Source organism: Labrus bergylta, chromosome 11 (assembly GCF_963930695.1).
Source record: "Labrus bergylta chromosome 11, fLabBer1.1, whole genome shotgun sequence".
Taxonomy (NCBI): domain Eukaryota; kingdom Metazoa; phylum Chordata; class Actinopteri; order Labriformes; family Labridae; genus Labrus; species Labrus bergylta.
The window spans coordinates 16,699,364-16,711,226 of NC_089205.1; the positions used below are offsets into that span (position 1 = coordinate 16,699,364).

General features: G+C 40.4%; 1 protein-coding gene across 1 annotated transcript in view; it reads right to left on the bottom strand.

Moving 5' to 3' along the window:
• Positions 1-11,863, bottom strand: part of dscaml1 (Down syndrome cell adhesion molecule like 1) — a 100,269-nt gene that overhangs the window by 83,330 nt on the left and 5,076 nt on the right. The window contains exon 2 of the mRNA XM_065960106.1: positions 6,240-6,560. Coding sequence (XP_065816178.1) covers positions 6,240-6,560 — 321 coding nt within the window. The remainder of the gene's footprint in view (positions 1-6,239; positions 6,561-11,863) is intronic.

The following is an 11,863-nucleotide window of genomic DNA, read 5'->3' on the forward strand; positions in this document are numbered from 1 at the left end:
ATCAGACTGGGTCCAACTATAAGGCTTGACATGGGGAGTGTGTTAGGCCATGTAATCTTACAATCTATCACTGTTATTCTACCCTTTAAAATTAAGACTGTAATGTCTTAACAATGTAAAAACACACACACACAACAGAGGGAGTGGCCCCGCCTTCCTGCGTGTTTGCTCTCTCCCCCAGCTCTCCTGTGATATAATTAACGCCTAGCCTGAAGGCCAGTTTCCTTGGTCATTAATAATGCTTTATGCCAGCCACCACTGTCACTGGAACCCAGTGGAACCAAAGCCTGTGTCCTTGTCCGAGTAGTGTGGAGTCTTTCACCTTAGAGTCTGAGGTTTAATCTCACAAGTCTTTGTCTGATTCTGTCCATCGCCTTAGCGCTTTTTTTTCTATAATTGGCTGAACTTGGACTTTTTTTAATTGTGACCTGACGTGTGAAGAAGCAAAGAAGCTCACATCAGGGTGAAAAGAGGACAAGTTTTACCATCCATCCTATTTGTGACCAAGCCAAACACAGCTGTAGATATTTTACATAGGTTATGATAGTCTTGCTGTAAAACAATTGTTATCAATGTTTGCCATCTGATGATGCACCTCACTGTTGGGTCTTCTTCGGTGGTCTGCAGAACGCACTGACAAACAGTTAATGTTCTGGAGGTAATCTGCCGCTGTCCACTGTGACGTAGGCCTATCATTGAGGCTCTGCTGGAAGTTCTCTAATTTGACAGTAGTATCAAGAATGATATAGAAATTGTTTTATTTTTTTTTATCAAAGTTTAAGTTTTTTTTATCAAAGTCTAAGTTTAGGATTTTTGATGTACAAAAAAAATACAATGAAACCCTTGAGTGGAAAAATGTTCATAGTACCGTTTTCATCAGCAAGTGACATTACTCTGTCTTCATTAACTACGGTTTAACTGTGTTCCGTCAGAGTTTTGACAAAAACCACAACAAAAGCTGAGGTTTAAAATGATTTAGGGTCTTTCTGTTGTCTTGTATTGCTAAATCTTCATTGGGTCTGAGTTATATTAATAGTAGCAGTAAAACCTCCAGGGAGCATATCACCTCTCACTTTGGTCACCTGACACAGACACACAACTAATGTGAGCTGAAGCCTCATTTGTAAACAAGTCAAATATAAAGGACATATCATTTCAATGAAGTCTTCAATTCAATTCTTCCTTTAAACAGTGCTGGCCTCTCACTGATGCTATCTACCTGCGGATCAATATCCAGGATCGACTGATCGGCCCTTGTCTGCTGTGTCTGAGCTAATTCTTTCAATCTTTGATTTACTCTCTGATTGACCTGCTGACTCTTGTCAATAAAAGGGAAAATCCCCAATGTCCACTGAGCCTCTCAAAGAGGGTTTTAAAACCAGTTTGACAGCTTGTGAGTGTTTGGTGCAATGATGACAGTCGACCTCGTCCAATTAGCTGATGTTCAAATCCAGTCAAGGCCAAACCATGTTGTCCTGTCCTACACTAGCTACCCTCTAAAAAATATTGTTCAACGTTTTCTCCCGGTTTAAAAATCTCTCAAACAAGCCCCTTATGGAACCCTGACTTCGTATGAAACCAACTTCAGTAAGAGGCAACATTTACCACGCGTTCCTCTTCCAAGATGTGAAAGACACTGAGGGAAAAAAAAAATCACATATTCATTCTCTTACGTCTTGTGACAGGATGCAAATGGTAGCCTGGCTGATTTGTGTGTAAATTGCACTCCCCCTCATCGCATGCGCACCAGAATCATTAGGATGTTACTGATGCCTGACTATATGCAGCCTGGTTGCCTAGGAACGAGCTAAAACATGGAGTCTGGTGCACTGGGCGCACTGGGAGGCAAGTCTTGTATCACTGTCGCTTCAATAATTAACGACAGGGAAACCAAATACTGCATTTACTTATTCATAAAGTGAGAAGCAAAAACACAGAGAAGGAGAGCGATAGAGGAAAAGAAAAATAATGACACACTGGAGAAATGAATGGATGCAGGTTTCTTTGCTGAAAGGATAAGAGAGGCAGTCCTTGTGTATCAAATTCAGAGTCCCTACTTATTGTATTAGTGAGGGCAGATGGAGGAACGGGGTGTAAACACCTGCTGCCTTGACCCAGGCATACACAGGTTTGTGTGTTCAAGTCAAAACAAAAGGGAGATGAGGTGAGCTCATTGAACAGGTGTATTCATTTCATTTGATCAACTTTGTGTAAGGAGGTACGCACAAAACATGAAACCCTCTGACTCGCACACCTGACACTGTGTCTCTAAACTTGGTATCACTTGGCTGATGAAAATTATTTCCAAAGAATTTTTTATATCAACTTAACAAATATATTTTGTCCATTATTGGCTACAGCACATCTGAAGCTGTTTAGCTAACCGCCATTAAATAAAAACAGAAGAAGAAAGCATTAAGGTAACAAAACTGTAGCGTTACAGATTAAGAAACTAACGTGGCATCTCTTAACGTAAGGATTCATTCAATTTTTTTTAACATTGTTAAGTAAAAACAGTTTCTGAAGTTCAAATTACAGCAATCAGGACGCTAAATCTGTTAGCCTGTAAATGAAAATTTCAATTAACAAACTAAGATGTTCATCTTGGTCCATCTCTTTGAAGTTGGTCACTGATGATGTTGGGCTGACTTAGACTTTGTTTTTGGTGAATTTCAAACAACAATCATTGATTGAGTCTCCTACCTGGGACGATGGAGACTGTGTCTTTGTGCCAGTGACTTTCAAAAAGTACTTTTATTTATAAGACACATCCCTGCTGGAAACATTACAAAACGGGTTCAGACAGCTAAATAACTGGGATGTAAAATGTTGACGACACTATGTTACAGGAAGGAAACTAAAGTTTTTTTTTTCCTGGAATATTATTTATTTTTTACTCCAAAATGGTAATCCAAGGGAATCAATTTCGAGAGACAAAACTCCAAATAAATGTTTTTTTAAAGTAAAAACATTTTCAGTCCATTGTAGAGTTAATTGAAAAAATAACTGTTTTGTTCTTTCAAACAATCTGGACTTAAAAACACAATGTCATGTTATAGTTGTCAGAAAAAATATGAATGAAGACAAATGCTAATTAAAAAATTGTGCTTCTCGATTGTCATACAGACATTGATGGGAAACCAATGACTGACTGAGAGTAAATTATCAGCAGTTTACAGTCATAAGTTCAAATAACATAGTTTACGAGCGAACAGTAAGGACCTCAATCTGAAACTGAAGGATGAAGAAGAAGAGGATGCTTTGGAGTTCACTTCAGGACACAGGAGTTTCAAAATAGTTTTTGTCCAAAAAATTATTATTATTAAACATATTACATCATTATTAAATAAATATTTACCTGTCTATATCTATGGAACTATTTCAACAGCAATTTCAACATTTTTTGAGAACATGAGAAGTAGCTTGGTATTAACCCTTTAAAAAAAATTAAAACAGAAAACTAGAGCTGCAAACTAACGAACAAAATAAAAGCACAAAACAATCAGTCCACATAGTGATTTTCATGAATGTAGAGATATCCAGACAGAAGCTGCTGCTATTATTGGACCATAATCAGCATGCATGAGAGGGTGAGAAAGGGGGAGAGAGATAGAGAGAGATGAAAAGATGTGAAATGAGGGAGGGAGGGAGGGAGAGAGAGAGAGAGAGAAAGAGAGAGAGAGACAGAGAGAGAGAGAGAGAGAGAGAGAGAGAGAGAGAAAGAGAGAGAGAGTAGGGGTGGGGCAGATTTTTGGAAAGTGGGGTGTCACACTGTGAGCTGTCAGCTGTCATCATTCTCCTGCGCCACCTGAGACAGGGCATGCCACACCCTGGCGCTCACGCCTCTGTCGCCCATGGCAACAGCACGGTTGTGCTTAAGCTTGAGTGTGTGTACGTGTATGTGTGTGTGTGCGTGTGTGTGCATGAGTGGAAATGTGGAGGTAATGAGGTGCACAAGCATGCATGTGAGCCCTGGTTATGGAGCTGCGGAGTTGTGGTTGCCTCAGCATTTAATTGATTAATTGTTGTAATTATTTGGGTGGGAAGGTCATCCCAACACTGAGGCTGGCTGGAAGGTCACTCTCACGCTGCGGGGACTGTCCTCCTCTGGGGACAGCACAGGCCATATGGGTGTGTTTATGTGCTTGTGTGTGTGTGTGTGTGTGTGTGTGTGTGTGTGTGTGTGTTTGCATGTTTATCTGTTTATCTTTGTGTGAGGAAAAGATCTGGCAGTATTTTCGGAGAATTATTTTGTTCGTTGTCATGTTGTGGGTAGGAAAATGCTGATTGTCTCTCCATGCAGGATTGATCAACACAGTCAAAATGTCTGCCTAGCTATTAGCATGACCTTAAAATCTACTTTTTTTCATGTCTTCTTTACCTCATCTTTTCAGTCTCAAGCTGACTCCTAACACCCTGACAAAGAGCTGGCAACTAAACACCAAGAGCCAGCTTGATGAAAATGGCTTTGTGTATCTGTGCATGTGTGTGTGTGTGTGTGTGTGTGTGTGTGTGTGTGTGTGTGTGTGTGTGTGTGTGTGTGTGTGTGTGTGTGTGTGTGTGTGTGTGTGTGTGTGTGTGTGTGTGTGTGTGTGTGTGCGTGTGTGTGTGTGTGTGTGTGTGCGTGTGTGTGTGTGTGTAGTTCGGGGACTCTCCAGTCCATGGACAGATGGAGAGACTGGGAGACAGGAGGCTTGCTGGCATGAGCTACACACAGGCTGGTGTGCATGCATGCAAGTGTGTGTGGGTGGGTATGTGCATAGGAAAATGCATGTGAACACACATACAATTAAGTCTGGAAAATACACATGTAATTTGTGCATGTCACATTAGGTCACATGCATGTGATGTTTGTGTATGTTTGTATGTGAGTGTGTGTCTGTGCGTATGTTTTTTAAAGTGAGAAAGAGCAGTAACACCCTCTAACAGTGTGTTCTGCACCTCTCTTCAGCTTTGACCTTGGCATGGAGTGCGGACAGGTCAACACGCCAACTGTGACTGTGTGTGTGTTTGTGTGTGTGTCTTCTGGGGGACTTTAATACACAGGGTCATGACTGTGCTCTGAGACATTTCACCCCCAGCTGAGAGGAGTTGCTGTTTTAGGATGCCAATCTGATGGCTGTGTGGACAGATTTACAGATCCTGAGCTGAAGTTAGGTGATGCCGTTATTGTTGCTCAATTTTTTCCACAGTGAATTCTTCCTGATGGTTTTTAGACTTTCATTTATAGAGGCATGTGAGGCAGTGAAATATTTGGTACTGCCATATGTCATTGGAAATGTATTGTATGCCAATGAGTATTAGCGTGGTATTAAAGTACATCACCCAGATGTGCTTTTCAGCAGAGTAAAGAAACCTCCCAGATTGCAAAGTTAATCATAAATGTTAGGGCTGTCAAAAAATTAAAAAAATGTAATTGCGATTAAGAGCTGAAATTCAATAGTTAATCCTAGTTCATCGTGATTATTAACATTTTTAGTCCCATGATTGAAATTCCATTATTTAGCTTCTAAAAAGAGTTTTTATTTGTGTACTGTCTTTAGTCTCTAAGTTTTACTCCCTAACTAAATCTGGAGATGGTAATCATTTCTGTCTTGCCATTTAATTTCATTTATCTGATTTTGTTTTCCTCTCTTTTTTAAAATGTTTAATACACTACAGGCTGTAGCAACTGTGGCAGGTAGTTCTAAACAACACTAAAGGTAACTAAGTAGAGTTATGCATTCGGGACTTTTTGTTTCTTTTTTCCTGGTGAACTAAACTCATACCGAACCATGACCCCTAAACCAAGGTGCGAACTGAACTTTGGCCTCTGTGTACAATTACATCCCTATTTAACACAACAACAACACAATTATATTATTGCAAGAAAACATAAAAATAAGATTGTAAATGACAAACTCTACCAGTTGTAAAAGTGTTGTCTGTGTAGTCTCTACAGCAGAAATTGTTAAATGGACTTGAGGTTACGACTCACAGCGCTGTTACACTGCAGGTCAAATTTACCCATTCACACCACACTCAGACATGGCAGACCCTGCTATGTAAAGTGGCCATCAGTATTAAACTAAACCATTCATACACATTCATATGCCACTAACAAAGCCGCAGGAGCATCTTGGGGTTAAGAGTCTTGCCCAAGAACTGGCTGCACAACCGACTCTACCACCGAGACACAGCCGCCCCAATGTATGTAAAGATCTAAAACAAACAAACATGTATGGGTGTCAAGTCCTCACCTGCTTTGACGTGGATGCTGGGGCTTCTAATCTTGCCTGCCTGGTTCTCAGCAGTGCAGAAGTACTCGTTGTCATGGATGATGCTGTTATAGGCGGAGGGAGAGAAGGGGTAGAGCTGGAGGGTGCCGTTGGCATGCACATGGCGGATATGGGGCACGTCGTAAATGTCGTCTCCGGCAGCCAGGTACCAGCGCAGGACGGCATGGGGTGCGCCGCCCGCGGGGCAGGGCAGGGACACCCCCACCGAGCTAGAGAAGGTCACCCGCTGCAGGGAGGCGTTCACAAAGTACAGTCGTGTAGAGACAACATCCTCACTGTTGACTGTTAGGATGAGAGAAAGGGAGACAGAGTGGTGAGTCTGTAAGTGTCAGACGGACAGGAAACTTTCATATTGCAGACAGGTATGAGGAGAGGGAGCATGCGCACATCACATCACAGTGCAGAGGAAGAACAGACTTATTTATCATCATCAGCAGAAAAATAAAACACATAACTGATTCTCCTTATGAGAACATACAACACTTGACCTTTTCTTACTTTAGATATTATGTCCCCAGTATAAATGCAGTATTTAAAGTAGAGTACTTATCCTTTCCTGAAATAATCTTCATCTGAATGACAACTGCCTGGTGCCCAAAAAGTTTTAACAATGAAAATATTGATATGAGAGCAGCACAATACTGACAATATTAAAACATAATGGCCGAATTTCCTTAAACAGAAAAACTAGGTTAAAAGTTTTGAGAAACATTTTTCCCACAACGTCTTTACAGTTGTAAACCATGGAGTATAGAGTACATTTACATAGGTGATTGGTAAATTTGAAAAAAAAAAGCCACAGAATATTTATTAGACATTCAGATACAGTTTTAAAATAATCAATCCGAAGGTCAGCATGACTAACTTTAACATGCACCGTGATAATCATGGCCAATGACAACTGCGCCGATCACTGATTCCGATACCTTATTTTTTTTTTTCTCAAATGAGCCATGATATTTGATGCATTTAAATAAATGTCAGTAGTTCCTCACAGGAAAATGTCCTACAAACTGCACCCTGTCTTTCCCAGAGACATGTAAGACTTCCACACAACTAACATTTTCTTTTATGTGACCATGAAACCAAATCAGAGTCGTCTTCTGCCAAATAAAAAACATTTTCTCTGAATACGCATTTAGGCACAATAGCTTGCAAACTGATGCGACACAACAAACACACATCAGCTAATAACATCGCTTTTGATGGACCAATGTCTGTCGATTACCGGTATACCACTTGAAAAACTATTGAAAGTACAATCTCTAAAAACTGTTATTTACATAGGAATGCAATATTTTGTTATCAGCAGAGTTCTTGTTCTACTTTGTAGTCAATTCTTAATGTGAGTAGGGAGGCTTTTGTCTGATCAGGCTCAATTATTTTTAGACAAAAGAGCTCCAAAATGTATTTTTATAAACACCCTGATGTCTCAAAAAACATACACAACCATTCATAGAGAGTATATGAGCTGGATCTACAGGAATTCAGGTCCCCTCTACCCAAACAAGTACTTCCTTATGTGAGAAACTACAGCCAACCATCTAATCCCTCCTCATAAACACAAATTAATACGTGACCAGAAAGCTATTTGGAAAATCAGCCTCCTAAAAGAAGGGAACATGGGTCACAAAACTCTAGTTTTCCTACAACTGATGACAACAAAGTATTCACAAGAGCATGATAACAAACTGCTGCACTTCACCGTCCAGTTCAAGTCACTAATATCTATTGTTGGTAGTTTTCTGTATCTGTGGGAGCCTGAGGAGCTGGGTAGCACAGATGCTAGCTGTAAAACAACAGTATTGTTGCACAGATGAAGAGCTGCTGCCAGATAAGTTGACCTGGGGGAGACAGACCACCATATATCCTCTCTCTCAAACGCCTTCTTCCACTTTACAGCGAAGCGTCTTTTAAGATCTGTCTTTTTTTCTGGTGTGTGTGTGTGTGTGTGTGTGTGTGTGTGTGTGTGTATGCTGTGGGGGGTGGGGGTTGTAGAGGAGCGTAAAGAAGTGCTGAGCTCAGCTTGGCTAGCAGCCAGGGGAAGACACTGCGCCCCAGAGCCAAAGAAGTTTCTCCTCAGACAATGATACTTAATTAATCCCTTTTCCCGGATTGTGTCAACAATGGCTGGATTAGCCCTATCTCTGAAATGCTCTCTGTGTTGGGATAAAATAGCGCGGATAAGAAGAATCAGATGTCATTTAGGCTAATTTGCACAAATCCTTTAAATCGATGGACATCATCCCTAAGAAGCTGTAAAATGAGAGACAGGAGCCCAGTGGCTATCTCTTTTAAATCCTACGTGGTGGATACAAAAGGCCATTTCCTCTATCTGTTCGGTTTAGTTGAAATAGTGACATGTATAATGGCATTAATAGCATTGCATGAAGGGGATTAAGGAGGAAAACTCCATACAAAAGGTGAATTTCACTTTCTCCTACATTATCTACAACTTTGTGCATCGATTTGCATCCCTCTCTTTTATCTTTCTGACATATTTGTCTTCCTTTTTGTAGTTTTTCATCATGCTGTCATGCCCCCCCCCCAAATCAGATACACCCTCCATCACACAAAACACACTTTCCCCCTTGTCTTTTCCTGCCACACCACAGACAGGCAATGTTGTGCAATTGGAATTTGTATGCCAGACGCAGAGGAGTTAAACCCACATAATCTCCTTTCACATTTAACACACAAACAGTCTATTCACTCTGTAATCGCACTGCTGTGGGAGGCCGCTATCCGACTTCCCTGCATGCTTCCCTTGTGTGTGTGGGTGTAGAGAGGAAAGCAGAGATCCGAGAGTGGGGCAGGAGTGTGAGATTGTAGACAGGACTTGGGTGGCCGGTTGGGGGTAAAGGTGCTCAGGTGCAGAGGTGTTCTGGATGCAGGGGGGTGAGTGTGTGTCTGTCAGAGGTTAATGTTTAATGACTGCCTCACTTCTTGGTGTCAAACTAAGCCAGCAGCAGAGCAAGATATGATCGCTGAGGAGGTACACAGTCATTGTTCTTCATGCATACAGCAGGAAGAATTGGAGCAGTTCCTCTGTGTTTCAAAAATCTGAATTCAGGTCAAGTTCAATCCATCCTACTGTTGGAATCCATGTCAATTGCTCTCACAGGCTGCTTCATAGGCTGACTGATCTGCACTTTCAGCACCACGGAGAGCGACGTAGTGTAAGAGGGGCCGGGTGAAGAACGCACACGGAAGTGTTTCCATGCTGAGCAAATAAGGAGGTAACTATTAGCAGACGATAACAGTGACAGGGACCTGCTTCTCTCTGATGTGTCTATTTTTAGACACAGAATATTTCTGTGGAAAGAACTTTGTATTGTAGCTGAAAGGCTCTTACAGAAGGAACTAAAATCACTGCAAAGGCGTTTGTGTGTTTAGAATACTGTCATCCTTTCCTTTATGCATTATCACAAAATAATGTTTCCTTCAGAATAGTGAATTCCTAACCTTTTTTTTAATCCAATACACCCCCAAAAGTCCAACCAACCATTACCACAAACACCTTGTATTTGACACCTTTTACTGAGAGGAATTGCTTGTATGGGATCGTTTCAAATGTAAAACTTGGTGTTAAAGCATGTTTGGTCATCTTACTAGAATCAATTCAATTTACAATCTTGTTTGTGTGTTGACATTCCTCCGTTAGAAAAAAAACATGAGGGTTACAGTCCAACTGATATCGGATTTTAAAGACTGATTCCAATTTTACATGGGAAGAAATGACAGATTACTGAAACTACCAGAAGAACATTTACAGAAGAACACTTCTAATGCTACTAAACCTTTGGACAATATATATTTACCCCTCCTAAATTGGTCATTACATTTAAAAAAGAAAATCACCATTTTAACTGAATCCTCTCTGGTCACAAGGGGGCCAAATTACATTTTTATAAATGATTTCAATTTTTCAGAAAAAAAAAAAAAAAAAAAAGAGAGGACAGACTGACTACATAAAAACATTTCTGTGTGGCAGTGATAGCCCTATTTCGGATTTTCCAAGCCTGGTAATCATATTTGATCCCTTGCAGGGGTCCTGCCCCCCTGGATGTAAACCTCAGCTTACTGTAAAAGTGGATAATCTGTTCAAAACTCAAACTATAAACTATCATTTGACATCATTAAAAAAGGCTTCAAACTAACTAAAAGAGGTCTAATGCCACAATTTAAACAGAGGGAGAAACAACTCAAAAACAGCAGCTGTGGAATCACCTTGTCCTGTGGTATACATTCTGGTTACTGAGTTCACAAACATACACTCACACATGCAACAACAAATGTGTATAACCAGGAGCAAACCCCAGTGTAGAGTTCATGGATTATAACTTCAAGCTAGAGGAACCACCACAACCTTGTCTTGTGGCAGTATTTCTTTAGAGTTTGACTTCAAAACAACAAAATGGAATATGAAAGAAAAAGGGAGTGAAATCAGATGAATCATTGGTTAAAAACGTTCCAATTGTGTCACTAGGCACAAGAGGTTCCCCCCTGCAGCTGTTGGTTAAAAGAAAGCTGTGATTTGTTGCTTTTGTTGCCTACACTCGAAGAATTGCACTAGTAGCATGACTTACATAATAAACAAAGTTACCAAACCAAGGCCGTACATGAAACAAATTTTCTCTCAAAAACTGTAAACATCTCATCTAATCACATGAAGTATGATAACCCCGTTTTTGCTTTTCATTTGGGCAGTCCTGATCATCAACTGTATTTTAATTTCCCTTCTTCAAGCCTGGATGCATCGATTACGCAAAGAAGGTCTGATTGATTCAAGTGAAACACACAAAAAATAAATGTTATAATCTTGCTCTGTATTTGTCCCTCTTTGAGCCTTTTTCTCTTTATTAAAAACTTGACTCTTCTTTGGGCCTGTGTTTCCTTTTTGTCTGTTTTTCTTTTGAATCAAATCTTTCCTTGCTGTACACTCAAAACACATTTGCACTTTTTTTTTACACTGTGCTTGCTGTGGATATGAAAATGGTGTATGAATATGTATGCTGGAGAAGCAAGGATATTGCCTATGGTGAACCGCTATGCATAATGCAGCTTTTTCTGTCTCATCTACATTCATTCAGACACACACACATTCACACTCACAGACACACACAGATTCAAACCATCACATGAATTGAAAAAAATAGGGCGATAAATCCTCTCTCCTTCAAAAACACACAAAGTCACACAAATACATTTCAGATTTCACATATAAGCTCTATAATAGGGAGTGGATATGTTCTATGTGCTGAACCGTGTAGCACATTCAGGCTAAACACATTCAGGCCAAATAGCAGCTGAGGCACTGTAGTCACTGGCAATACAGCATTTGCAGTGATGCCACAGAAAAATAACATGATCATAAATGGTGAAAGATATGATCATGTTTCATAGAGGATGCTGCTTGTTTACTACACAAAGAGTCCAGATATAGATATGCATTACAATGTGTCTGTCTCCATTGTGTGCAGTCAGAGAGGAAATCATTTCTAGCAGGGTGTCATACACTGGAGTGAAGAAAGAAAAGGGCAAAGCATGATATCAGGGATTTAAATACACAGGAGAGGGTGGGG